Source organism: Anarhichas minor, unplaced genomic scaffold (assembly GCF_050575085.1).
Source record: "Anarhichas minor isolate MPS153535 unplaced genomic scaffold, ASM5057508v1 ptg000074l, whole genome shotgun sequence".
Taxonomy (NCBI): Eukaryota; Metazoa; Chordata; class Actinopteri; order Perciformes; family Anarhichadidae; genus Anarhichas; species Anarhichas minor.
The window spans coordinates 11833930-11861780 of NW_027466520.1; the positions used below are offsets into that span (position 1 = coordinate 11833930).

The 27851-nt window shown below is 45.2% G+C and overlaps 1 protein-coding gene across 3 annotated transcripts in view; it reads right to left on the reverse strand.

Moving 5' to 3' along the window:
- Window positions 1–12757: 12757 nt before the first annotated feature.
- LOC142937695 (outer dynein arm-docking complex subunit 2-like) overlaps window positions 12758–27851 on the reverse strand; it is a 40474-nt gene continuing 25380 nt past the window's right edge. For all 3 annotated transcript variants that reach the window (XM_076080747.1, XM_076080745.1, XM_076080746.1), the window contains 6 exons: window positions 27603–27783; window positions 27427–27488; window positions 24999–25113; window positions 21289–21477; window positions 20804–21025; window positions 12758–12937 (listed from right to left, as the gene is read on the reverse strand). In XM_076080747.1, the coding sequence (XP_075936862.1) occupies window positions 12821–12937; window positions 20804–21025; window positions 21289–21477; window positions 24999–25113; window positions 27427–27488; window positions 27603–27783 (886 nt within the window). In that variant the 3' untranslated portion in view covers window positions 12758–12820. The remainder of the gene's footprint in view (window positions 12938–20803; window positions 21026–21288; window positions 21478–24998; window positions 25114–27426; window positions 27489–27602; window positions 27784–27851) is intronic.

Consider the following 27851-nt stretch of genomic DNA (forward strand, 5'->3'; position numbering starts at 1 on the left):
GCCCCGTCTCCGGCTGAGAGGGTGCTCAGCCATATAATCCGAGTCCACCGAAGGGTCGAAAACCCTCCTCAGATCCTCCACAAAGTCCACGAAAAGCACAGCATTTGGCCGATCAAAACCTAATGTTCTCACGGCCCAGTCCAAAGCCCTTCCCCGCAGTAATCCAACCACGTAGGAGACCTTGGACCCGTCCGAGTCAAAAGTCTGAGGCTGACGGTCAAATACCCGTTGGCATCGCAACAGGAAGCCCTGGCACTTCCCCAGTGTTCCATCGTAGGGATCCGGAGCCGGCACGGGGGATTCCCAGACCGGCGGAGCGAGGACAGGAGGGAATAGTGCGGGTGCTGGAACTGGTGGAGACTTGACTGTTCGGGCTAGTTCCTGCATGAAACAGCGAATCCGAGAAACTTCAGCAACGACAGTTCTCGTCTCCTCCAGCAGACTGTTAGGCCTGTACGGCGTAGCTGCTCCTGTGGTTGCTGGGTCCATTATGGTCAGGTCGTTCTGTCACGGGAGTTCACGGATAGGACCCAAATGCAAGACCACAGGAGACAGAGTACAGAAAAAACAGGTTTTATTGTGTAGGTGTGTGAAGGTGTGGAGCCCGAGGTCCGACACCAGAGAGTAGGCAGATCGACGGTGTGAGTCCCGTGGCTCGACACCGGAGGGCTGGTAGCTCGACGGTGTGATGTCCCGTGGCTCGACACTGGAGAGCTGGCAGCTTGACGGCGTGTGTAGTCCGCTAACACAACGGAGGGCAGAGCGGCGGTGAGTAGTCCGTTAACACAGAGGGCACGGGGGATTCCCGGACCGACGGACACCGGAGGCAGGCGCTCGAGGGAGTAGCTGCAACAGGGTTGAAGCGGGTGAAAGACGGTTAAAGACGGTACGACCTGACAACCCCAGACTGCAGGACCAGAGTTTATATACTGCCAGGGGAATCGTTAGTGGGACCTGAGTCTGGTGTGTCAGGCTGCAGGAGGGAATTGGCTGGAGTGGCTGCAGCTGTGTGGCAATGGGAGGTGTCTGGTCTGACAGGGATCCTGACAGCCTTAGTGTTTTATGGTGCAGAATTTGCAAAATAAATTCAATACGAAAACCTATTGATGTGCAGTGAATTTAGCTTTTGGGGCCGCTCGGGGTCCCGCTTGGTAATCCAGCCTTAGCGTCCAACTATTCAATCTTTTGTCTAAGAAATTTGACAAATAAGTCAAACGCCATGGAAGTCAATTAAAATCTTCTTGCCACATTTGCAGAATTTGTGACTTTGCCTTCAAAGGAAAGAAAGTCGCTTGGACTATATTTCTTTTTTACAGCTCCTGGCATGGGTATAGTTAAACCTATTACCAACCGTCTGCTGCAGGATACTCTACACCTGTTTTTGGATGCTTGTAAAGAATGTATCTTCCCTCCACTGCAACATCACACCACCTAAATGGCGCCATGTCAAATGTTTTAGATTTATTCTTACCCCATTCGTTTTTCGAACACCTTAGAAGTAACTTTCTTTGCATTCCTGAATACAGATGCCCATCTTCTTTTTTGCAGAACATCTTCTCCTTGGAGCTGCCTGAAGCTGAAGTCAACATCAGTGCTTTCTGCTGCAACAATAATTATTCCATCAGATTCAAACCGAACACAATCCAAGCTGTTTTTAGTAACATTTAGAATGAAGAGAAAAAAAAGAAGATTCTTACTGTATATAGCCATGCCACTGCTGGTTACTCCACCCTCTCATTGGCTTCCATTATAAAAGCTGTCACATTATGGGTTCATGAGTCACAGCGTCTGAGGTCCTCAGCTGTGTGTTCCCTTTGGGTTTATCCAAGGTAGTGATTCGAAGGACGTGACTAAGCAGCAAGAGCCATATGAAGGGTTAGGGATCTGTGTAATTATCGTTTATTTGTGCTTATTTTCATTTAACGGGGGAAGTTCACTTTTACTAACGGCTTGTGCAAACATGCTATGAATGACCCAGTCATGCAATCACTTTAATTAAGGTCGGGGAGGGTTTATTTGCTCAGGTTATACACAATATGTATGTTTTCCGTCTGGCCTGAAGTGAACCCCTGTTACCTCCCGTGACCTTGTCACTGTTGTCTAAACCTGTAGGTGAGAACGGCCGTCTCTAGGGATGGGAACATATGGACTTGTCACTGGCTTCTCTTTTGTGTTATTCCACCTTCTCCACAGCCTCTGCTTTGGCTCACTAAATCTACATTTGAGACTCCTGCCTGTTGACCATTGTGGGCGTACAAAACGATCCAACAGGTAGGAAGCACGACATCATTAATCATGATGTGCTGCTTCACAGGGGTCGGTGGCAGGAGCTCTGCAGGCGTTCCCCAGTGCGCCGCCCTGTTTCATCTCAAACTGGAGTTTCACGAATTTCACCGGCATCTGCTTTCTGTGTCCTCTGATCTTTGTCGTTCTGCTGGTCACTTGGGTTTGACCAATAATGGTTTTCGAAGACTGGCACCAAACACCAATATTTTAAGTCTGGAGTTGCAGACAGCCGAGACAGTGTGCAGATATTGGCAATTTATGTGCTCAAGCGATACAGGAGCTTAAAAATAATTCACACTTATAACTTTTACAGAAGGAACTCTGGGATATGCCACGCATTTAAATACACAAAATGAGACCGCCATTAGAGCCTATCAATACAAAAATCATTTACAGTCTTATTCATGGTTCAAGGGCCACCCCACAAGTTTTACACATCAAAATCAGTTGACTCGACGTAAAGAGAAACTACACTTCAGCCTGCGAAAACAGTAATTTGATGCCGTCTGTGGCTTTGGAGGAGATTGGCTAATTCTCAGAAAGTAACCTTGATGATGTATTAGTGATGTCATCAGGGTTATCTCAGCTTGGGCTTGGGAAGACTACGAACTGGGGGTGTGGAGTAAGAAATGTGCGCTGTTTACCAGGCAAAGGGAGTGTAGTGAAAGATCTTATTGAACGGCTGCAGGGAAAGTGAAGAACCCAGTGTTTTTAGTGTGTGACCCATGCAAGAGGACTTAAAGGCTGGTCACAGCAGCGTTCATCCAGGCATCTAAATATGTGGTTCTAAAGAACTGCTGATAAACTACTGTAGCTGGCAAGCTAACAGCTAACACGTCAGTAAGCCTGGAACTTTCCAGCACTAGTCACTCACAACAGCTTTCTAAGCTTCTTTCTATTGTGTCCTTGCTGGGCCGTTTCAATCATTTAATTCAACAAAGAGTTACTGAAGGGAGGAAAAACAAGCTCACTGAGCTTGCTAACCAGCAAGCTTGTTAGGTCGGTTTCTAACAGGACACAGTCTATTCAAGAGACGTATTTGCACCATCGACTCCTGCCTCATTGCCCATTCAACTTTTATGGAGCAGTTTATGACCGTACTCTGGCAGGAGAGGGTTACATAAAAGCCGATGATGAAACACAGCTAATAAGCAACAATAGAGTTGTCCTTTTTGGACTCATCGGCTCTCAGTTCCCTCAAAGGTCAGCACTGTCAAGATGGGTTGCTATTGTTCAACAGTGCAAACTTTTGTGTCAAAGTTGAAGACGCACAAAAGATTTCTTTGAGCGTTTTTATGTTGCCCTTGTAAATGAATCTGCTGATTCAATTGAAATGAACTGACCATTGTTTTGTTTTTTATAGGTCACTGATATTTCCTAAACTTTGTAATTGTGTTATCAGTGGAGTATCCCTTTAATAAAGGCCCAAATCTCCAATATATCCATATACTGATTAATATTAGATATGTTACACTCTGTATCCCAACATCTGGAGCTTTGTTTTCATACAATGCCGGGAAGGAAACCTCAGTTTAACGTCACCCTACCTCCTCCATCCAAGACGATTTCATTTAAATGCACTACGTCAGTGTATTTCTGAGAAGACGTTGTTCTTGCTCTGTTCTTGCATCTAATCTCTGTATATGTTTTTTGTAGCCTACATGCTCAGTCTTGAATCGTATTATATCACATCTCCTGGAGTTCATTTGTATGAGGGTTTGGTCTGGCCTGGGGCGGTTGTAGTTAAAGTTGTATTTCCATGCACTCATAACATTTGTTTTCTCCTTAAACTTCCAATTTAACTCTGATCCCTTTTACAGAAAACACACCACTAACGGTGCAAATCAAATGTCTCTGCTTTTGAATAAATAAGATATTGTAGTGAGGAGGCAGCATAAGATCAGCAGCCTCTAAATGGAAGACTTGTGTGTCTTTTTTGAGGACAGTGCATGTAAAATTGAAAAGCAGACATTCATTATACATCATGGATCCAGCAGGCAACACCCTGTTTTTGCCCCGGGGTACTTCATCATTCAATGTGTATTAAAGGATCTGGCTATGAAAGGTGGCCATTACGTGAATTCAGCGTTAGCTCAATGTCAACACCTTACGCCATTACAATCTAAATTATTTTCTAAAACCTCAGTCTCTGCACCCATAATCTGCCCCTCATTTAAGATGATGTTTTCACTCCAGACTTGGACTTTATTTCGCCATGTAAACCAAATTGGAATTACGTACCGTAGTGTGCGGACTACTTGTAAAGCCACAGACATATTTGTTCAATAGTTTGCCAGCTTTGGTGGAAAATGTGACTGAGGAAAAATTTGCAGGTTGTTTAAAATTACCCAATTACTGTTTTCAGGGGGTGTTTAAACATTTAGGACACTAATCAGCCAGTTGAAATGTGTGCTATCTGTCCATGTCTACTGAAAGTAATCAAGAGTCAAAACCAAGTGCCATTAGAAGTCACTGGAATTGCTCCTTGAAATTACAGTGGGGAATAATTGCAACTTGGAACACCCAATACTCTTCTAACCCTCCTATCCTCTGTTGTCTCTCTAAATGTGGCTTTCCAAGAATACACGAATGGCTACTAGGTAGGCACACAGTACTTCAGAGGGAGTAGGTGCCAGTTCAGTTTCCAGTGTACACGAAGGTGATGGATACATCTGTCAGAGAACATGCCTTCATTGTGGACCGGACCCTCTGTGATTTTCTTGCACTGGCAATCCAAGTTGAAGTAAGTCAGACAAAGCGTGCGTTTTGTGCGCCTAAGCCTTGCCAGAACTACTCACTCATGTTAGAATAACAAAGAGGCATATTTGACTCTTTGTCATTTATAATGCCAGTGTGAAAACTTCGGTGAAACCTTTCAGTTATTTCGAGTGTCATCGCCTCTATAATTCTGGTCGTGCAATCTTTGGTTGTTGAGTGTCCAGGTATTTTTGTTTTTGTGAGCAAGCAGTTGCAAAGCTCTGAAGTATTTGGGAGTGCTTGGGCGAAGCAAGACAGCAGTGAGCTAGACTGGAACGGGGTGTTATTTATGCATTGCGCGGTGGGAAAGGACATTTATTAATGTCAGAGTTAAAGCAGGACTTTGGAAACATTGGAGTTAAGGAAGAGAACGCCACAAAAAAGAGGATACAACTCCACACCAAAGCAGAAAAATGCATTTTGAACATTTGCCCAATCGACCACCTTTACAAATATTACTCTTAATTTTGTGAAGAAACTCAAGTCGGCAGCGTGTACCACAGTTTTGTACTTTGCGCTCATGCCTCAAAGCAGGCAATCAGCTGCAGATTAAAATAGGATGTTCTATAATGCCTTGCTGATGATTTGGTGCTATTCCCCCCAGTTGCATGTCTTCCCCTCAGGTCCAGAGTTGTGATAGCTTGATGAAAAGACTGTGATGAAAACTCTAGAATAATATAATTTTTGGTGGGGTGCCATACGGAGCTCTCAGGTTGGTTCATGATCCAGCAAGGGAAACCTGGCCGGGCTTATGGTTCACAGCTGTGCAGCCGGGAGCGTGTGCCAACTCATCACTGTCTGCTGTGTGAGGAACTTGGCATTTTTTAGCATCTTTACTCGACAATATCCTTTGTCTGCAGATTAATATAACTGCCTGTTGGCTATCAGTGTGCTCTCCTTTCCAGTTTAATGTAACTGCAAGAAGGAAAGGTCCAGAAAGGCTGCAGGTGATACAAAATCTTCTGTGAACACAAAGCTGAAAAGTACTATGAACATCATCACATGTGACATTACAAAGAAGGTTGCAGAGTGAGAAAGACAGTAAATCAGCATACAAAAAATAAATGCAAACATGTAAAAAAAAAAAAAAAAAGATGCAGTTACATTTTGAGGCCAATCAGTGTGATTCCATTAAGGCTAGAGTCATACCTTCCAAGTTTCATCAAATCAGCAGTGGTGTCTAAGATTTCACAATTTCCTCAATTTCAAGGTCAGGTACAGAACAAAAAGCTATGATCTGTTAATGTGGTTGACAGGCATATCCTAACCCCCCCTCCTCCACCTCACACTGACTATAACGAACGGACATCAGATCCGGTGAGTAAAGACTGTTTCATTAGAAATGCTTAGATGTTGAGTGCCGTAACAGGTCAGGATGAGCCAGGATGACTAATCTAACAGAAGTCCCGCATGGAGCCTCCTCCAATCTGCTCAGCCTCTTGCATTAATGGCTGGAAAATGTCAGCGTTTTGATAAGAAAAAAAGTTGCTTTTAGATGTTTCTGCAAATCAAGGCCCACAGTGCTTCTGGCCGTGTCAAAGCAGAAAGAGGCACAGCAAAGTTTGTCCCGGCGCCTTTTCAAAATACGTAGTTCTAAAAGCTTGGTGACGTAGTAACTAAGGGCTAGCTGGCAAACTACTTAGCTGGTGAGCTAACCGCTAATTCGCTAGCCTGCCTGGCTAGTTCTAGTGACTCACAGTGACACTCCAAGCTTTTTGTTCCCATGATTGTACACCATTTCATTAAATAAAGAAAACAAATTCTCTGAGCTTGCTAACTGTCATCCAGCATGCGACTCCTGTCTCAGTACTGTTTTGTGTCTAATGTGCTTACGCATAGCAAAAGCAAACACACGAATCAGCACAAAAGGGATTGTTGTTGGCATGTACAAAATACAATTATTGCGTGTGTAAAACATTGAAAACATAAAATCAGAATGGAATTCAGAAAGGTACGTTTATTACGAGCCTAATGCTTGTAAGGACCAGAAGCCATTATTCATATTTTGAGACCTTTTTGGACTCTAGCAGCCTTGAAATCCAACCCAGACCCTGTGGTATTTGCCTGCATATTTCTCTGTTTATTTATTGTCATAACAGCTTGTTATTTACACTTAATGGAAGGGAATGTCAGAATTGATTAGTGCAGAAAAAAAAGTGTTTAAAAACCACTGAGAAATTCACGGGGGATCTCAGGACATCACTTTGACCCCCTTAGGAGTGCAAAATTAGGGGATATTGTGAGCAACTGCTAGACGTAAACGAATGCAGAGAGGCAGCAAACAGCGTGAGAGCACGACATGCGAGGCTAACTGGAACAGACCCGGTGGTGTGAGCATGCTGTAATGATATTAAAGCTAATTTACAGATTGAGAACAGAAACTGTTTTCACCCCCTCATCCGCTACCAGAGAGCACTGCTCTGTGTTTGGATGGAGCTCTGAGAGGCCGTTGTGTACGTGCATGTTTTTAATGGCAACATCGCAAGCTAACCCTGTGCTGCAGTTTGGTTTTATATTAAAAACGGTCCTTAGACACTGAAGGGGACGGAAAGCCACTTCTAATATTTGGAAAGAACTTTTACTGGTCATTAGTTTCTTTTATGAAATATTGCTGCAGGACGCCTGAGGAGATGTGGGATCTTTAAAAAAAAAAACTTTTCCATCCATTTTAAAACAATTGAGCTAGTATCACAATACACAGCTCACTCTCTGAAGGACTGCCTGACTGTAAAAAAATAAGCCATATATATACTCTGTCGACCCAAAATGTGGACAGACAATTTTCACGACTGTAGAAAGGACATTTACACACGTAAATCTTGTGTAATGCATAATAGAGTCCTTGAATGTGGTTGCATACATCAGCCTGGCCTATGGGAAACCTCTGTGGACAGGGTGAAGGTCAGGTCAATGGTGAGACATACCAGCTGAGATACAGGGGTGTGGCAGATGCCAGGGCCCACACTTTCCCTCAAAACAGGAGCAACAACATCAGGGATGTCCCTCCACTATTTCCATCCCTTCCGTGAAGCGATGGGAAGCGTCAGATCTTAAATGGTGACCAGAAAGGCCAGAACCGGACGTAATTGCTGCCTGTGCCGAGGCATGGAGGCATAACCTCTAATTTCTCGTGAATAATGTCCCTGTGTCAAACTGCCAGGCAAAAAAAAGTGGCAGTCTCTGTTCCTTAGAGAGGGTTTGTGGCTCGGCTAATACACTCAACTGTGGCTTTATGACCAATGGGCCGGACAGCCAGGTGTCTGAAACCAACTTGCGACTTCCTTTCAGCGTCTCCCCTGTGCTCTACAAGGTTTAACATCAGGTTCAGAGGGTATTCAAGCACTGTTTCTTTACAACAAGAGTTGTAAATATTGCAAATCAAGCCTCAGCAAGTTTTGGAGACATGATAGAATGCAAATGTGCAGAGTTCTTCACAAAAGTTTCTTGTTTACATTACATTTGCAAAATCTGGTTCTAACTCACACAGGCTGCACCCTCTACTGTACTCTTTGGGTAATACTCTCCTTCAATCACAAGTACAAATTAATTTACATAAGCATAGCGAGCCAATCAGGGCGGGCCAACCCAAATAGTACCAACAGTATATAAAGCAGCACGCACTGCTGCCAGACTATCCTTTTTGTCTTTGTGCCACTGACTATACCACTGACTGCCTACCTCTGCTGCTTCAAGAACATTGTCAGTGCCCGTTGTTTCCTGGGACGGATCTCCACATCCTAAACAGGTGCATTGCCCACAAGACGTTCCATATGTTAGCCATCAAGTGGTTACTGAAACTGGTTCAGCCAGAGGTGGTTTCGAAACACAGGATATTCTTGCGTCTTGCCCAGGGGATAGCCTGGTTGTACAAGGGGAGCAGTATCTGGGGGTTATGCTGGGCGCATGCAGGCTGAGTCCCCTCTGTCAGACCACAGACATACGGCCCTGCTGCAAGCAGTCTGCAATTGCAACTTTTTCCCGAGCTGGGAAAGCGAAAGTGGGTCTGTTTGCCAACCGACACAACATCAACTGCCTGCTGTGGCCCTTTTTGGCACAACACTGCCCAATCTGGGCCGTCCTCTCCAGGCTGGGCTCCTGAGAGGGACAGGCTGAGGAGGGCTGGACTGTCTGTACCGGTGGTGCAGACAATCCAGGTAGCAAGAGCAAGATCCACCACTGTTACAGGGCAAGTGGTCAGGGTTTCAACACTGGTGTGAAGAAAGGAGGCTAGAACCTCTGTCCTATGCAGATGGTTCAAATGTGTTTGATGGATAGAGAGCCATGTCTTCCTGTCAGGAAGGGTTTTGGAAGGGTTTTGGCGACAGACAGGTCTTTGGTCGAATCTCGTAAAGCGGTTCTTTGAAGGGGTCAGGAGACAGCGCCCGTTGATGCATGCCTTCTCCCTGAAGTGGGAACGGCCATTGGTGCTCGAGGTATTGGTGAAGGGTCATTTTGATGCCTCTGGAGCACTCCTCTCTGAACGCATTGTCATTCAAGACACCTTTGCTGCTTGCACTGACCTCAGCTAAGAGAGTATGTGAACGAACCACACTGTTGATGCACCCCAGTTGCTTGATGCTTCACGACCCCAGCGGGGCTACCCTCAAACCATATCCCTTTTAAGGAGTTTTGTCAGGTCGAGGGTTATTGTCTTCCGCAATATGTAGGGTAAAGGGAGGCAAAGTAACATCTGTTTTGCCCAATTCGTGCATTTGCATTTTATGTTGAACGCACAACCCCCATCAGGGGAAATTAACATCTGTTCATGTGCTTCAGGGATGGTGTGACCAGTGAAGCCCTATCCAAGAAACACCTGGCAGGATGGCTTTGTGAGTGCATCTCCCAAGCTTACAAGCAGGTGGGAACAGACCCTCCCACTGTGGTCCACGTACACTCTACACACATTGTTGGCAGCCTTGTTTGTTGGGGTGAGTGTCAAGAACATACAGCGGCATCGTGGTTAGCACCTTGTCCATTCATACTGTTCTATCTCTTTGACATATCAGGCTCTTTTAAGGGTCTGGGCTCGCTGGAACGACACACTACTGGTTAAAAGGGTGGGCTGTGGTACATCTACATGCCCCTGTGTATTCATCGGGATCCTACCACTGTACCAATGGAGACTAGTAGAGGGATCCCAGTACTCCTCTAGCATCAACTATGGACGTTTCAGGGAAAGCATGTTAATATACACTCGTTTCACGCAGTGTCTTTTCAAAAGAAATGTCACGTCCTCACAGGACGTTTAGGTTTAGGCAACAAAACCACTTCCTTGACGTCCTTGACCACTGCATTACATTAACTTCACTGACTAACCGACTCAAATGACTAGCGAGCTAGCGACTCATGCGAGTCACACGACTAACAACCCTAACAACTCACATGACCAACAACCCACGTTACTAACGACTGACATCATAAATGTCAACGTTTTCTTATAGTTTCTCACGGGACACAAACTAGTGGGCTCCTTGACAAGTCTTTGTGCGTGTGTTTGTTCGACCCATCCATCACCCCTCCAGTCTCTCTGTGTGGACTATCTCACACTTTATAATACATCAGTTGCTTTGAGCAGGTAATAAGGACGGGGTTGTGTTTACATTGGAGTTAGTTGCAAGCCCGGTGCGTCGCATACAGACGATAAAGAGTGCCTCTGTGCGTCGTTGCTGAGGAGCACTGAACAAGTATTTGACGTATTGGGAGTGATAACAGGTTGAACTTGCATGGTTTGTTAAATAGTTTATATTTATTATAATACTTTACTACCAAGAGTAAGATGGGTGTTCAGTATGGGCCTCAAGTTACTTTCTGAAATTAATTCTTGGTCTTCTCTAAAAACTGTTTATTTGCAAAGAAATAGTTCCAATAGATAACTCTAAAACCAGTGTGTTTTTGGTAGCTTTAGAGGTGTTGCTAGGCGGATATTTTGACTTTGTTTCCCCCTGCTTTCAGTCTTAATGCTAAGCTAGCCTAACTACATCCACTCCAGCTCTGCACTTAACACATAGATGAATCTTCTCATCTCACTTTTGGAAGGAGATCAGATAAGCTATTCCCCGAAATGTTGAACTATTAGGAAATTAGCGGTAAAAGAGAAAAGGAGCTCAAATTAAGAAAAAACACAGCATGAAAAAAGGAAACTTTAAGCAGCCACTCAAGACAAAAAACAATGTTTTCCTCCTTGTTTGTTGAAGTGACTAAAAGCTTTTCCTTCAAACAGTATCAAATTTGACACTGAGCATGTCGCAGAGGTTATAAAGCTTGCCGCATGGAATTAAAGAGACATTAATCATTGTGAGTTTATTTGCTCTGAGTGGTTTGGAGTCAGTGGCTTCCTTCAGCTCCTAGTTTCATTTTTTTTGAAGGAAGTTGCTTCTTCAGAGTAATAAGCTCCCTCATCTACCATCCTCCTTCCACGCTCTTCCACTGACTCCCGCTAACAGCTGGTAGTGTTTAAACTTCAAAGAGTGATGAAGATTTTCAACCACATATTTTCAATGTTTTGCTAATTTTCTATTTTAGCACGTGGCGGATATTAATGATGAAAGTCCCATGAGATTTTGTGGCAGCCTCTGTGGTTGAGTGCTGAGCATCTAAGCTAACTGGGACCAGGACAGTGGGATCAGAGAGACAGAGAGGCTGACAGACATGCGAGGGGGGAACAGTGGTTCAGGCCAACGGTCTTTTACCAAAACCTGCTGCGCAAAAGGCTGTCAAGCCTGACATGGCCTGTTTGTAATAAACAAGAACAGAAGACCAAAGAATCAGACAAGACCGGATCAGCTGCAATGAGGTGCACACGCACACCATTACCGTTGTGTCTAAAAATGTACAATACTGAAAATGAAATAGCCTAGAAAAAAGATATTCAGCAAAAAATAAATAAAAAAATAAGTACTTTTAGGAAAGAACAGGGCAATTTGGTGCATTTTCCCAAATACCCTTCATTAGATCTTTTATTGTTGGTGCTCTCTATGTACTTTGGTGCAGAGATGATTCCAACGAGCAAAACATTTGAGCTTTTACTGACGAAAATAATGAGCTTGTCTGTAGAATATATTTTTGTATTTATAATAAATACTCCTACAAAATCTGAAATTACTATAAATCAATTCTGAGTAATGTGCAAAATCCTGCTTAAATTCATAATATCTGCGGTGGAGACACGGCACACTATTGTATTCCTGATTGTTATCGATTGTTCTTGTATTGATGTGTTCATATTGTAGTGTGGTATTTATACATCACGTTGGTGCAGATTCCAACAGCAAGTTACTTTGTTTGTCTAAATGTCTCTTTTGCAAGCGCAGAAGTATCCAGACTATAGAAAAGCATGTTGAGCAACCCTAAGCAGATGTGGATCTTGTTTAGATATTGCGGTCTCCTGTGTATTACTTAAGGAATGTTACTGCAGAGGACGCCGAGTGTTTCACGCTGAACCAACGTATGGGGTATTTGGCGTGAGATCAAACGTGAAGAAGAAGCGTTTATTTTTATCATCGCAGTCAGAGAGCGAGAAGAGGGCTTCCTAAAATGTTTGTACCAACTCCCGATGAGGTGGCTGATGGAAACGGGGGATAAAAGTTTGCCGCTAGGACGGAAGCAGCAGCTCAAATAAATAAAGACTCATCAATCAAGGTAAAACATTTTATTGAAACACTTAAAAGCATATTCAAACCACTTATATTTCAAACACCTTTCTCATAGATTTTATTTGAAGCTTTTTCTTTTCTCCCCAAACACATTTAAAAACAAACTCTGAAGCTCAATAAAAGGGTCAATGAAATAACTCAGCCTTCTTATTCGCCAGGGCCAGCAGTCGGATGTTGCGCACACAGCCGGCAGCATGTTCCTGGAGCATCTCGTCATCGGAGCCTATGACGTGGATGAGGGGCTGTCGGAGTACAAAGGACGGAGGTTACAGTTTGCAGCAGGAACAGATTCCCAAAGAATCATACATTTCCAACTGTGTGCTCATACACCTTACACCCCTCATCTAGCGCCCACACAGGTAGCTTGCTGCACACGTTGCCATGTCAGCAGCAGCAGCCAATGCACACTTCCACCAGCACGGCCTGCAGAGATATACAGTGGCTGTGAGGCGACAGTCTCAAGCTGCATGTGTCCCTGTGTGTGTGTTCAGCATGTGTGTGTGTGTGTGTGTGTGTGTCCCACTATACCCTTCTGTAGCACGCTCCCTGCTACACGGTGGGTCTGTTGAGCACAATGACGGCAGCACACGGTTAAATGACGGTTTGCAACAATGTTCTTTATTTGTAAGGAGTCGGCCTAGCTTGGCCGTGTGCTCTCCGTGCTCGTCCCGAGCTGTCCTCCTCGCCTCCGTCCCTACTGTTGATTAAAATACAGCTGTAAGAGACCTAATCAGGATCAGTTTCAGCTGCGCCTAATTAAGTCTCTTCCCGGCACCGTTCCCTGAACCACTCCCACACTCCGTCCCCTCCACAGCTGAGCCACCCACGCCCGCCACCACACCTTCCAAACCATGCCTCGGCAGCAAAGGGGTTGCAGCTGCGAGCACACATGCTGCTGTAAATTGGTTCGGATGAAAGTCGTGCAGGGCGGGCTTGACATTAAAAACCTGAGCATGAACCACACCACTTGACAGCCCTTCCGACGCTCCAAAGGTCAGATTATATAGTGTGTGTATAGTGTAAATGGATCCAGTTAGATCTCATTGCAGAACAAGGTTTTTTTTGCGCTCCAGAAATCTGGAAGTTTATTTTTTTGGGGGTTACATAAAACCGAACATTTAAAAGATTTTCGTACGCTCTAAGAGTTGCGTATTGTGCAGAAATGAGCGAAGAAGGGAACACACAGGACTTATGGAATACCACTGAGTGGCATGTGTTGTGGAGGGGGTGAGGTTTTCTTTTTCCTCTATTTTATCTGCAGCGAAATCACTACATTATGTTTGTGGGCAGCTGTGGGGCTGAATCAAAATAAAAGTAAATGCAAGCATAAATACTCTGGTGCAATGGACGAATCTAAATGTGTTCAATGTGTGCTCCTTGGGTAAAATCACAATGGAGTGCCACTGAGGTTTCCTAAGCCACACTTGCAATTATTTCGGATGGTCTTGTTTACATCCATAATGAACCAACGGCAACATTACATCCCTCAAGTAAGCACTTAAGGACTCCCCGCTCCTAAACATAATGAAGCTTTGATGAATACAGTAACTGCTGAGACGTCTGAGGCACTACTAAGCCCCGTATACCAGGGCCTCGTTCCCCACTGAATGAAACAAAGATCATGCTGCTGCAGGCTTACAAGTGTTGTTTGAACACCATCGGGATTGTTTCCCCTGGTTTCAGCGCAGCAATGCCACATCCCCGTTGATCCCGAGCAACACAGAGGACAATGTCGAATGACTGTCGCTGTTAAAAAAAAAAAAGGAAATGATCCAAGAACTAAGCCCCCTTTACAACCTACAAAAGAGCCACTGATTTAGATTTAGTTAAAGGCAGCAGAATGATTCTCAAAGCTTCTGGCATATCTCCATTTTCGCAATTTCTCTCTTTCTTATTCAAAACCTCCCCATCCTGTTCAGCACTGGCTCGGCATATCAACATAGGAAGTGATGGGATTCCTCTGTCGGTTTCACACAAATGAAATGTCACTCTCAACTTGTGGAAACATTTTCAGTAAAGAAATGTGTGTGTAGACACTGACCTAGTCTCTATCCAGCTGATCCAAAACGTTCTCACTCGCAACTCGTCAGATACGGACGCTTGGTCGGGACCCCTTGGCGTCACTTTTTAACACTGGGTTCCCCTTTAGCGTCATTAGTTTAACATGCAGGGTAGTCCTGATAGACTTCAATGTTGTGAATTCAAACACAACTACTTAGTTAGCTTTAGGGGGGGGGGGGGGAAATACTTCATGGTTAGGCTTTAAAAAAGTGTGTTTAGAACTTAACTTAAGTTACGTAAGTAAGTTATGTATGTGACGTAAGTTAAGCGCCTTACCTAACCTAAAATAAGTCCATGTTGACTCCACAGAGGACAACAGCGGTCTTCTGGGTGAAAGTCCTGTGTTTGTTGACCCATCCCTCCATGCCAACCTCCTCCCGATTCCGACGTTGTTGCTCTTTAAACTGCGACACCTGACTTCCTCTTTTACTCCCGTCATAATTACTACGGCCACTAGAGGCAGCCCTGCACAGGCAGAACTGACGCTAGAGGGGTATGTAGAGCGCCACAGTTTGATGCGCAGGGCCATTGAACGAGCATCCGTATGTGACGAGTTGGGAGTGGGAACGGGCCGGCTGATCAGCGCCTATCAGGCAAACCTGAGATCTGTTTTCCTCCCAGTCACTACTGTGTTCATAATGCATGTCATAGAAGAGCCGAGGCCGACCCTGACCCCTCTCCACGTCACATTCAAACTTAAAAACGCCGCTCCGCACGTTTGTGTGGCTAGCAAACAGCCGGAGAAGCAGAGAGAAGACATTCCCAGTGCAAAGATAAACAGCAAAAGGAAAACAGATGAAAGATGATGTGAGCCAGCTTGTGTGTGTGTGTGTGTGTGTGTGTGTGTGCACGTAAAAGGGCTGTGAAACTACAGTACACGTCCAGTTTCAAAACTGAGAAAATAATATCCTTCCTCCTGATTATAATCACATTTTGTGGGGAATAAATTCTCCCAGCCGTCCAAGATGTCGGCTCCTCCTCAATGCGATGTGAAACATTTGCCCGCGGGTTTTATATGATTTTTTAAAAATAGCATCCAAAACACCTCCAAAAGCAAACTTGCATCCACCGGCTCCAGAAAACATGCAGCTCGCTAAACAAGTCTCTTTTGTGAAAAGAGAGGATGCCTGAGGCGGCGTTTTTTGCCAACCTCATAGCATGTTATTCAGACGACGCCAAATAAGGTCTCCCGAAAGCGCACGGCTAGGCTAAGATAAGCGTGTCTCTCTTCGCTGCTTTTCTCCCGAGCTTGCTCTTTCCCTCCCAGCTGGGATCTCTAGGAACATAATACGCCACTTGTTGGATATTGCCTGACCGTGGTAACATGAACACTTGCCCCACGTTTGAAAAGCTGAATCGTGAGTTTTTGAGGTTTTTTTTGCACTTCAGAGAGCTCCAGAAGAGTCCTGACCTCCAAGAAGGGAGCTGGGGAAGGGAACACGCCCCCCCCCCCCCCCCCGCGCTTGGCCTCCCCCCTTGGCTGAGGGGGGAGGGGGAGGGGCGGGCGTACCAGTCTGACAGGGCTGCACATATTGTTGCATTTGCACACGCGCGCACCTTATCGCACACGGAGGTGTCATGGTGTTAAGTGCGCTCTGTCGGGCCGCGTCTGCCTGCAGGAGTTTTCAGGTTTAAATTCCCCCTGTGCGGGTCTGACAGCCATTACGGCTCCATCAACCCCCCCCCTTCTACTCAAGCATCCCCATGTTTTAGACTCCTCTGTGGAGGGCAAACAGCACAAACAGACAGCAGTGTTTAGCTAGGGCTGAGGGGAAGCTGGTGAGGGAAGTCAAGGTAAACAACATTCCCTGCAGCCTCCAGTGAGCCAGAGACTGTTAAGCTGCTTTCTCTGTGTCTCTAAAGAGGAAAAGGAAAAAGGAGGGGAGGGCCGCTTTCAAATCAATGACTTTGAGGGGAAAGTTTCAGCCTGAACTCCTCTGAGCCCCTGCAACCAGGAGAACATGGCGGGGAGAGAGGCTTAAGGTCGAAAAGGCTCTGAAACTTTATGCTCCATGGACCTCAAAAACACGGTAGTCATAACAGAGCAGGCAGCACACGGCGCGTGTGTCATCTGCTCACCACACCCACAACCTGAAGTCGTGTTAAAGCAACGAGGAAACTGAAGAAGTAAACGCTGTGATGCTCGGCTTGGTTTTTATTCCTTCACCTCACTTTTGATGTAATGTGTGTCGTCCCCCCCCCCCCCCCCACAACGGACGTCCTGGCCGTGTAAGAGAGAGAGAGAAATAAAACAAACGGGGCAGAAGTGTGCTCATGCAAAATACATACAAGGATCTGGCAAAAGCTTGCACTCTAGCATACATTGGCTTGAAAATTACCATCCGCATTTTGTCATTTTCATCAATTTACTTCACAGAGTTTTTCTCATGAAAGAGCCTCTTTAATACAAATAGCCGGCTGAAGCTGTCTACAAGGATTTACGATCTCGGCAAACAATCCCCCAGTCCTTTTGGGAGCGATGTAAAGCTTGTTGATTTTGTACCTGACACGAAATGAAGCACATCCGTATGAAACTGCGAGATACCAAGGGTGTATGTCAAATGGAACGGCGAAGGGTGATTCGCCTCTCAGGCTACAAAGTTCTCTCTTCTCCTGGTATGCATCTCCTGTGAGAGCGAGCACCTGAACAAGGTCCGATCTGAGGGGGCCGGCAGGAAAATATGTTGGCAGAAGATTTACACGAGAACTTGTGAATGACTGCAGGTCGTGTCCAAAACAAATCCAAAGTGTTACATTTAAAGATGTTTGATACTATAGAATTGAATTGATTCCGGACCATATTTGAAGGCTTTGAAAAGGGGTGAACTGAAAAAACTGAGACGGGTCAGTAATGTGTTTTCCAGTGTGAAATACTTTCTCTTCTGTGCTTGATTTCCCCCTGTGAAGCTTAAGGGACTGGGCCATACACCATTAAGTGTGCTCGAGAGGAAAGTTACTTTGGAGTAAGAGAGACCTTCGCTCGTTCGAAATCGTATACGACACGTGGGTGAACATGTTTTGAGAGCTTCTCAGTGGCACAGAAAAGCTCTTTGAAATACAGTTGCAATAACAAAAGAGGTAGTTCCAGATTTTGACACGGGGCTGTAAATTAGACACAGGGCGCTGTATCAATCCTCGATAAACCCTCTCCAAAGCTATTCAAGAACTTTTGGGGATATTGTTTTAACACATTCTCTCTCACAGAAGCCTGTATATCACGGAGCAGAACACTGCAGCGCACACTGAATCCAGGAGATCGACAAGCTCTCACACTGTAATGTTTCCTCCGGGGTCAGGCAGGTAAGTTTGCGGGCCTCCCTCCTCAGACCGGCTGAGACCGAGGCCAGACTGAACAATGAGGCAGCCTGTGTTGTGTTTCCATGTCTGAGATTAAGAACAACTGCAACGCTGGTGCAGTTACGTGGCCTTCGGTGATTAAGCTCTTTAAAAGTCCAAAAATACATTATGGAGTAGTGTTGCAACTCTCAACTGGTACATTAATAAGGGCAAACACAGAGACAGATTAAAAACGGTGGCATGTCACACACACTCACGCCCCTACACATGCAGAATTTCAAATATAGACACACACACACACACACACACACACACACACACACACAAAGAGGGCATGTCCAGTTTCTGTCATGGCTCGAACTACAAAAAGCATCCAGCTTAACGACTTTTGTAAATTGGACACAACTCTTTCGGAACACCCAATGTTCAGTCCAGCTACCAATTATAGCTAGTGTTGAACCACATACACTGTAACGGCAGATCAAGCTAAAGTACACCATTTAACCTCTTAAGCCCTGAGCCGTTTTTGAGGTCTCTGAGCGAAAAAGCATAGCCCTACAAAACTGACCATAGTTCTGTAACTACAAGGTCGATTTTAATAATTCTTGTTGATATAATCAGATCACAACACCTGTGAGATAGTTTAGATAGGTAATATTGTGTATATGTTGCTGGTTAATATAGGAAAATAAGAAATTACACAGCTGAAATTGAAAATATTCAGCTTCGCCTGGAAAAATGCACTTTCATTGATAAAAGGTTATTGAAATAATGCAGTATAATCCCTAAAAACGTTACCAAGTCATAGCATAACTGATCAGTAGTTATTACAAAATGGTTAAAGTGGAATAAAGTGGAACAAAGTGAATAATAAGAGGTTTTAGTCAGGCGAGGTCATCATTTTCGAACCAGCTGTTGCTGCTCTTACATTGTACTTTTATACACTATATAACTATATATTTCACTTTCTTTATCACTCATATGATTCAATACATCCAAATACAGATAATAGGAATCATATTCATATTCATAACATCATCAGAGCCAGTTTTGGCTGTCATCTGTAGGATTTTCTCACTTCATGTGTGTGTGTGTGGCTGGATCTCAGCCTATCCTCGGTCGATTTCCAAAAACAACCCCTCCTTAGACGCGTCACAGGCTTAGGAAGACTCATGCCAAATTCGGTGGTGATCGTCAAAAGATTTCGTACAATAAAGTTGCCAGAAGTGAGGCGTGTACCCCGGCGGAAATTTCCGGTCGCCGGCAGTCTGACCACTCGCCCAAGCCCCCTTGACCGCTCTTATTCTGGAAACAAGTCGGAAGTCAACAGTATGCAGTTGGCAGCAATGACTACAGCTTTGGAACGGAAATTCCGCGACGTTATTATCCATATTTTGAGAAAACTTGGGCGCATACCCACGATTTTCTTCGGCGAAGTTCAGCATGAAGGTACGTTTGATCGCCCACCACGGTTTAGTGTTCGTACGGATCGTAAAAAAGAAGTTAGTTACGTGTTCCGCCACGTGTGCTAATGCTAATAAATGCATTGCATGACTTGGTAGCCGTTAGCATGAGGGTACAAACATTGATTTACTGTACTCATAACGCCGATTTCGGGCCAGGATTTGGTGCGTTTATGCCACGATATTTTTCTGCTTATATGAGTACCCTATATCTGTGTTGGGAGTGTGGCAGAAGTGACTTATATGATGTTGTTGTCCACACGTTGCTCTTTCATCGAAAAAAAAAAATTAGCCACATACATGCTACTGGCTAATAATCATGCTATTTTCCGCATTTGAGTTTTGAGGGGTTCTGAGCCCCAGAACCCCATTTGGGGTTCGCTCGGGCTAAAGAGGTTTGAACATGGGAAAAAAACTATCTGGCTGCAGTGGCATAACCACTTCATAATTTATGTCGCAGTTGTTATTTAGGAGGGGGAAAAGGATTTAAACTGGCTGCGGCCACAAAAAGATTTCTCATGTGAAAGTCCTTCTACGTGAAACTACAGAGGGAGATAACAGTGTTTTTACCCCAAAATGCTGAAATACGGGCACATGATCATCTGTGACAAGACATCAATTACAGCGTAATCTCCACATCACGGTCAGAGACGAACATAAACAGGCCCTGGAGCTGAGCATGGAAACAGCCAGACAGGCTCAAATGTTAGACAAAACAATGCTTGTTTCTTTTTTGGAGGAGCGCTACACAACTGCAACTATGAAGAGAGCTGGCGGATGTAGCTTTACAGGGTCGGGGGTTTGTGTTGGGGGGGGGGCATTGTTTATTTTAGCCTTCAACAGCTCTGACCCGACTCTTTGGCGTGAACCATATCGCCGCTGCATTCTGCCCTGATGTCCAGGAACCGACCTTAGCAACAGTTACCCCCAGCTACAGCCCTTTGACTTGTGCTGTAATGGCATCTAGGGTCTACCGGAGAAATGGCACTGAGCACACACTGAGCTGTTTGCGTTTCTGAATTCCCATGACGGCTAGAAAGCGGAGTCATGTTTCCGCCGACGAATAAAAACCCACTTTGTTTCTGCTCCATCGGTCAAAGGCTCTGAAAATAGTCACAGCTTTTCAAAGTTTATTACTCTGTGTTTTTCACACATGTCTAAAACAAGTGGGGCGGGAGGCCAAAGGGGCATTTTCCGTAATTATGCCAAATGTAGTCTCAAAAGCACCAAATAAAGCAGATAAATAACTACTTTGTAAAAAAGTATGGCGCCATGAATCCAGCTTACCTTGACCACCCCTCTCTCGTACATGGTAATAATATTGTTGGGGTCCAAGGACAGCTGGTACAGGGCCACAGTCGTGCTCTTGATGACCGCCTTGTCCTTTGACTTGAGGTAATGCACCAGGGGGGCCACGGCCCCGGCATCACCGAAGGACGCCCTGTTGCTGCCCCACATGCAGCAGTGGCCCACGGCCTCAGCCAGGTGGTGACGGAGCCTGTCGTCTGTCTGTGGAGAGGAGAACAGGAAGCTATTGGTCCCCAGCGGCCTGTCTTTACAATGCAGAGAATAACAAGCTCCGCTGCAGCTCTGCAAGAGACTCTTGGCAAAATCTTCTATGTTCTTCTCATTAGCTGGGTTTATGCAGCATTGAGGAGGAAAAGGCCAACTAAAATCCATTGTAAAGACAGTCATTTGTATATGGACAGTAACCACAGTGTTTTTTAATAGTAAAGCCTTGTTGTTTCTCTCCAGCAGTGAAGTGTTCTTACCGTGATCATCAACTTGGCCAGCAGCTGGACAACCCCGAGATCAGTGAGGATCGCCAGATTCCCCTCGTCTCTGGCTATGTTGGCGATGGCGGCGCAAATGCTTGCCAGCACCTCGTTGTTTGTTGACTTCAGCAAATGAACAATCAGTCCCAACCCACCGATGAGGGAGCGCACCATTTCCCCTGCATCCTACAATCAAAGAGTCTGTTACTAGCCGGTGCTCTGTCAAAATGAACGAGGAGGATGAAGAAGAGGGGAGGTTGCGTAATGACTGAGGAAAGAAGGAGATGCCCCGCAGGCATCTTTAAGCAAGGCAGACAAAACAAAGGACACTAAATAAGTACAAACAAAGTATTTCCATCAGGCAACAATCAAAGTCCCATCAGTGGAAAGCGACCAGCAGAACTATCTTCATCTGTGTAAAACAGATGCTTTCAGAAATAACAACACTGTCTCCTACACCAGAGCTGTGTTGTGGATCTGGGGCGGACAAAGCAATAAGTTTGACATCTCTGTCAACCTCTCTCCTCCTGTCAGCCTAACTTGTCATAATGAAGTCGGCAACATAGAATTTAGAGCTTAGGGGTGACGTTTAAAATGTTTGCCTCGGACTGAAACACAGTGTAGACTCGAGGCTTCATGGTTTGAGTTCATGGCACCAGCTGGCACCACAGGCCTCTCAGCCACTTGCGGGGCGATGCCCACCAAACCAACGAGCTCGCAGGGAGCGCTGGGGGAACCACAGCGGAAGAGCCGGCGGAGACGCCGGCTTGGCACATCAGGCCACTGTTTTAAAGTCACGACTCCAACGCATCGCCAGCCACGGGAGAACACATCAAGGTGACCCAAGTCTGTAATGTTCAGCGCTTTGAAAATAGAACAGGAAATTTGTCAAAGGGGGGGGGGGGTGCCGGGGCCAGGAGCTGACCCCCCTGACACACAGGAAGCCCTTCCTCAGGAATACTGATGTCGGCTGGCCCGGGAGTCCCTGCGACAGAGGAAGCTCTCTCAAGCCACCAGCTGCGATAGACTAGCCAGAATCTCTTTCATGGCCTGGACGGGCCCCCAGATCTGAAAACCGCAACATTATGAGGCTGCACACGGAAAGGCCTTCCTCGCTATCCTCTCCCTCTCCCCTCCTCTTTACCCGGGATGAAATGAAATAGAAAACACATTATCTGCTGTGCGTGATCTCAAGCTGAGAGGAGGCATGCCAAAGTTGGGAACTGACCCTGACCTCCTTCTCCGGAGCAATCAGACTTCTATAACGTCCATGGCTATAATGTAAAAGGAAAAATAAATCAAGCATCTAAATGCGACTCCGTGTCCGGGCAAATTAATGATACACCCCATTACGTGCGACTGGGAGGGTTGTACTTCCCTGATTGGAGAAAAGAGATAATTGAATGATTCACTACTAAGTCTGTACGGTACTTGTATGGTACTAAATGAGTTTAAGTTGTGGACCTGTGGGCACAGAGCAGCAGCACTGTATGGAGCATCCAGCAGATGCATTGATACCACGTCTCTCTCATAAATCCACGATGGAACTGCTAACACGAACCACATGGGGTTTTTATCTAAATAACGACTGCGCCGAAGCAGCTGTATCAGGTTCCTCAACTCCACGGGCCGAGAGCACTATTTAGCTCTTGTCATTGCCCCTGTCCCAGGAAAATCACCCAAAAAGCATGTTCATGAATTTCCCTCAAAATTGGCACACTGACGTCCAGACAAACATTGTCAAACTTTGTTAGCGCTCAATGGAGGGTCCGCAGTCGTCCCCCGCCCCCTTCTCGCTCCATATGGTTGCCATGCATCATTTTCGCTACACTTCTGGGCCAGAGAAATTCCAGCCAGAAAAAAAAAAAAAAAAGAGAGAGAGAGAGCTTCACCCCCAAAGACACCTGTCTGGGCCCAATATGTCTGTTTAAACTTAACCAGATTGTTCCACTGACAAGCTGTTTACCTTAATCACAGCGATAATCTAATAGAACAACATTACGTTTGTCGTTGGAAATGATACAAGCGCACAGCGGATCAAAGACCTGTTAATGTGGAACTGGAATGAGAGTTGACTGACAACACTGCTGAGTAAGATGATGCTGAAGGCTTGTGACAACGGCATAAAGGAGTTTTTTATGTTTTAAAACAGTACTACACCGATTTAGCATTGCACTCTTATAACAAGATATCGTCTAGCCTATTCCTACTTATCCTGGCACCTACATTACCCACAATGCAACCTGACCACTGACAGTAAAGTCTGAGATAATGTTGTTTCGATTTCAATATCGGCGAGTTCACGATTCTATTCACTGATCTGATATCACTTTATCATATTCAGCTCCTTTACGCTGCACAGGAACAACAACACGCGTCACTCACGACCTGATCTGAACATCCTGCCCAATCAGTAATGCACATATGCATATTAGTACTACACATCTGTGGTTAAACACTGTCGTGCAGCCTGTTGTTTCCCTGATAATGCTGCATCGTCAACAACAAATCTGCGTTGAAATCGTCAGGAGGAGAGCTAGCTAACATTAGCTCGTAGCAGTCGGTGGGCAGCCCAGTCCTGCTTGGCTACATTAATATGCATTCAAGCTCTATTCAGCATTGGGTGAAGGTAAAATGTATCTTGCTGCAGTGCTAAAACTGCGCGCAGTTGGCAACGTTACAATCACTGAGAGCAGCCTCTCTAAACATTTAGGTAAATCATTAAAGAAAACAGTGATACGTCAATACAATACATAACTACTAGGAACTAGTAGAGGAACTAGTACTAGTACTACTAGGAACTAGTAGAGGGGGAGTGAAACGTCCATGCAGGTCTCTAATTCAGAGAAAAGAATTCAGTCTGGGGGGTGGTGGGTGGATGATTTACGCGTACATGTGGATTTGGATGACGTTAGAGCTGATCCGTACGATCGGTAATTGGTAACTGACGATACACAAGTTCGGGTATCCGAATCCGTATCGGAACATCTCTAGTCTGGGTGTGTTAGATAATTTAGATGAGGAGTGGGCCAGCTCCCACTGGAGACACAAAAGACTTATATGATTTTACATTATGAAATAGTACTCACTAAGACTTACAAACAGGCAGTGGTGAGGTTTTCTTTAAAGAAAATGCTTCCTGTTGATGGACCTCCAAACGTTTAATTGTATTCTACGCATTTCCAAAACTCTGTAAGTGGTATTCATGACCATGTTGTGCGTTTCTCTGCAAAGCATTGGAGCAGTGTTTTCATTAGGGAAGTGGGTTCACAGAAACTATCTGGTACCCTGTGCTCTGTGTGTAGATTGTGTCTCTGTAACTAGTAGCATGTTGAGGGAAGTTTTTCAGCGAGGAAATCAGAAGCCACGGCACAGGATATTACTCAAGTCTTTCTCCCTGCCCTGCTTCCCGATTGGCCAATGTCAGTGTGCCAAGGCGGCTTCTCTGCTTCGTATTAGCCCGGGGTTCATGTAAGCCCCCTCTGACACAGCCCTGCCCCTGCTAACCTCCCAGCAGCAGCAGGTTGGAGGGAGAGCTTAGGAGACAAGCATGGTGATATAAGCAGGCTTCTGTTTTGCGAGTGGGATAACCCTTCATCCTGAAACGACACGAACCCCGCAGACCTCTTTGATTTAGGGGCATTCTATGTGCCTTTGGTGTGCTTCGCTCGCACAGGACACAGGACGGAGGCAGAAGACAAATGTACCTTTGCATTCTTGATGCATGGACAAAGGGCCCATGCAGCACTGGCCTGAACATCTGCACTGGGGTTTTTCAATAAGGACCACACCAGACGGACTCCATCAAGCTCGTCGATGATCCTGTAGGGAGAGAGGGACAGAAAGTAGTATGAGGTAAAATAGAGGGAGGGATGAACAAGGAAAGAATAAACAGAACTACATTATGATTTCATTCAGATAAAGCATAATTATCTGCTTGAACGATTTAAGAGGAACTCATTTGATCATGTTTGTTTCCCGTCTGGTCCAGCGGCAAGACAAAAAGCGTCGATGGATTTCAGCATTTGTTTTTCATCACAACTTGCCTTCAGTCCTTCTCAGTTCCTCTCCAGACCTGAAACTCACCCACTGTCTGCTCACTCGAATCACTCTCCGTGGAAATGCTCAGCATTGCCAGGGCCAGAGGATAGTGCTTCATACACAGATGTATAAATAGAAAGTGAGACAAACTTACACTTTATGTCGGTGGCTTGTTTTTCAACCAGAGCCAAAAAGAGGACCTCTTTCCAAATCAAACAGAGCCAGAGACAGGTCGCTCTATATTTCATTGGGCCCTGAGTGAAGTTTAATTAGGCATGAACTTTATTTCATGTCGCATACATGACTGTAGTCAAAAGTGCAGTCAGGGTCTGGGAACCCAAAGAATTACGCCACAGTGCACCCGTTGTCTGGTATAAATAACATGTAACGTGTTCCCCATGTGTGCTTCCACCAACAAGGCCGACATTGAATGCTGTCATAATTACTTAAACACTCCCTAATCACAGTATCTCCGTGACTGGCAACGAGCGAATACTCATCAGGGACGTCCCCTGCGCCATCTGTCTTCCCTTCGCACATAAATCAGTCTACAGGGATCATAACATCAGATTCCAGTCCACAGGGCCTCCTAAATCCAGTCCCGAAAACAAAAGTGAAGCGTCACATCATCCGCCAAAACAGCTCCGTCTTCCCATGAAGCAGGTATGAAACAGATTAGCAATGAAGTTGCAGCTGACAGTGATGGATTAGAGGAGGAGGCCGCAAACCCGGGAGGCATTAAACAACGTGTGTTCACTCTTGTAGCTACACAGGATCCTTTGGGGGAAGCGCTATGTCATTAACCGCACACTGCCTACTGGTTAAGAATGAAAACAAACACATGAGTATTTCATGGAAAACTTGAAAGCGATCAGCGTTTCTTTCTCTTTTTTTGGGACTTTCAGTAGTTATGGATGACCTGCATCAGAATGACGACGAGGGAATGATTGTGCTGATCAACAGAAGGCGGTATAAGAGGAAAAAAATGAAGTCATGTTAACTGGCAAGAATGTTGTAGCTGACTGTGTGGTGTACATCATCATCATATTTGTTGGCTCGCCAAATACCATCTAATTACTGGGGTTCTGGAAAAACAGGGTTGGAGCCGGAAACAGAGTTATGTTAATTGCTCAGCAAACTACTGTACACATACATGTCTCAAAATAAGCCATCGCCACAAAACATACACAACGCACAAGCGGCCGTTGAAATGAGAGCTTTCTGTTTACAGCCAAGTGTGAAGGCTGAAAAATGACACGCTCCGGCCGTCATATACATAACGTGAGAAAACACGGAGAAAGCGGCGAGCCGGCGTGAAACACTTCGCCTCTTGTGTGAAGTTCAGTGGCTTTATTTTGACATGCTTCGCTGTTTTATTGAACCCCTTGGGTGTTTCCTCTGAACAAATGTAATAGGCTCGCACGGCAGCATTAACAGCTAAGTAACAATGCAAAGTCAGACATTAAGTTGTGTTTGTGTCCAGTGCTAATTAAGAAGGATCTCGTAGTCCATAACAGCCTTGTAAAAGCAATGAGGCACAGATGGAAGCTCCACAATGTTCTGCAATATCGAGGGTGAGGTTAAATGAACACAGAACAAAGACTGCTCTGGACTGTGGTTCACTGTGTTGTGTTTTTTTATTCCCAGCCATGTAGTCTTGGACAGGGTAGGGCGTTAGGTATGCCTGTCTGTCCAGCTCAAGTCCTGACAGTGACCACAAAGCTATAGTAAAGCACTGGGAATTACACCACAACCATATTTAACACAGCAGGTACAATAAACAAAGCTTTTAAAATCTGTCATTAAGCCGAGGATGAAAGGGAAAATTACCTGGATAATTACAATTTAAAAGAACATAGATTTCTTTAAGCATCAGCCCATGACAGGTTAATGATACTGTGTTTAGATCCTGGAATTGGTGTCATTCCCTTATCAAAACATATGACACAAGAACATGTGTTTTTGGAGGTGATTCAGTAATGGCGGTGCGCAAGCCACTAACGATGTTTTAAGAGACACCTCACATGTGGCTGTTTGCCTTGTGTAAACTGTACTCTGAATGTCAAAGGCCGCGTTAGCTGGTTGGAGACTTACGCCATGTTGTCCATATCAGTAGCACAGGCACCCACCGCCTTGGTTACATTCACAAGCAGCGCCTGGTAAAATGACACAAATAAAAAGTACATGCATTCGATCAATAAACCCTATTAGACGTGTGGGTTGAAGATGAGATGAATCTTTATGCAGCAAGAGAAAAAAAATCAACATGCCTGGTTTCTTCCAATCAGCAGGTTAACTAGCGACTTGATGCCTCCACACTTGCGGATGGTGGCCTTGTTGGCAGGTATCTGGGCAAATTCTCCCACGGCTCCGACTACATTTACCAGAACTTCTTCGGGCTGATCAGTCAGGAGGCCAACCAGGGTCTCCAGGGCTTTGTACTCCTGAAACCTGTGGAGAAGAGGTGCAGGCGTGATATTGACTAATCGCTTCACGTTGTTTGGTTTTATTTCTTACAT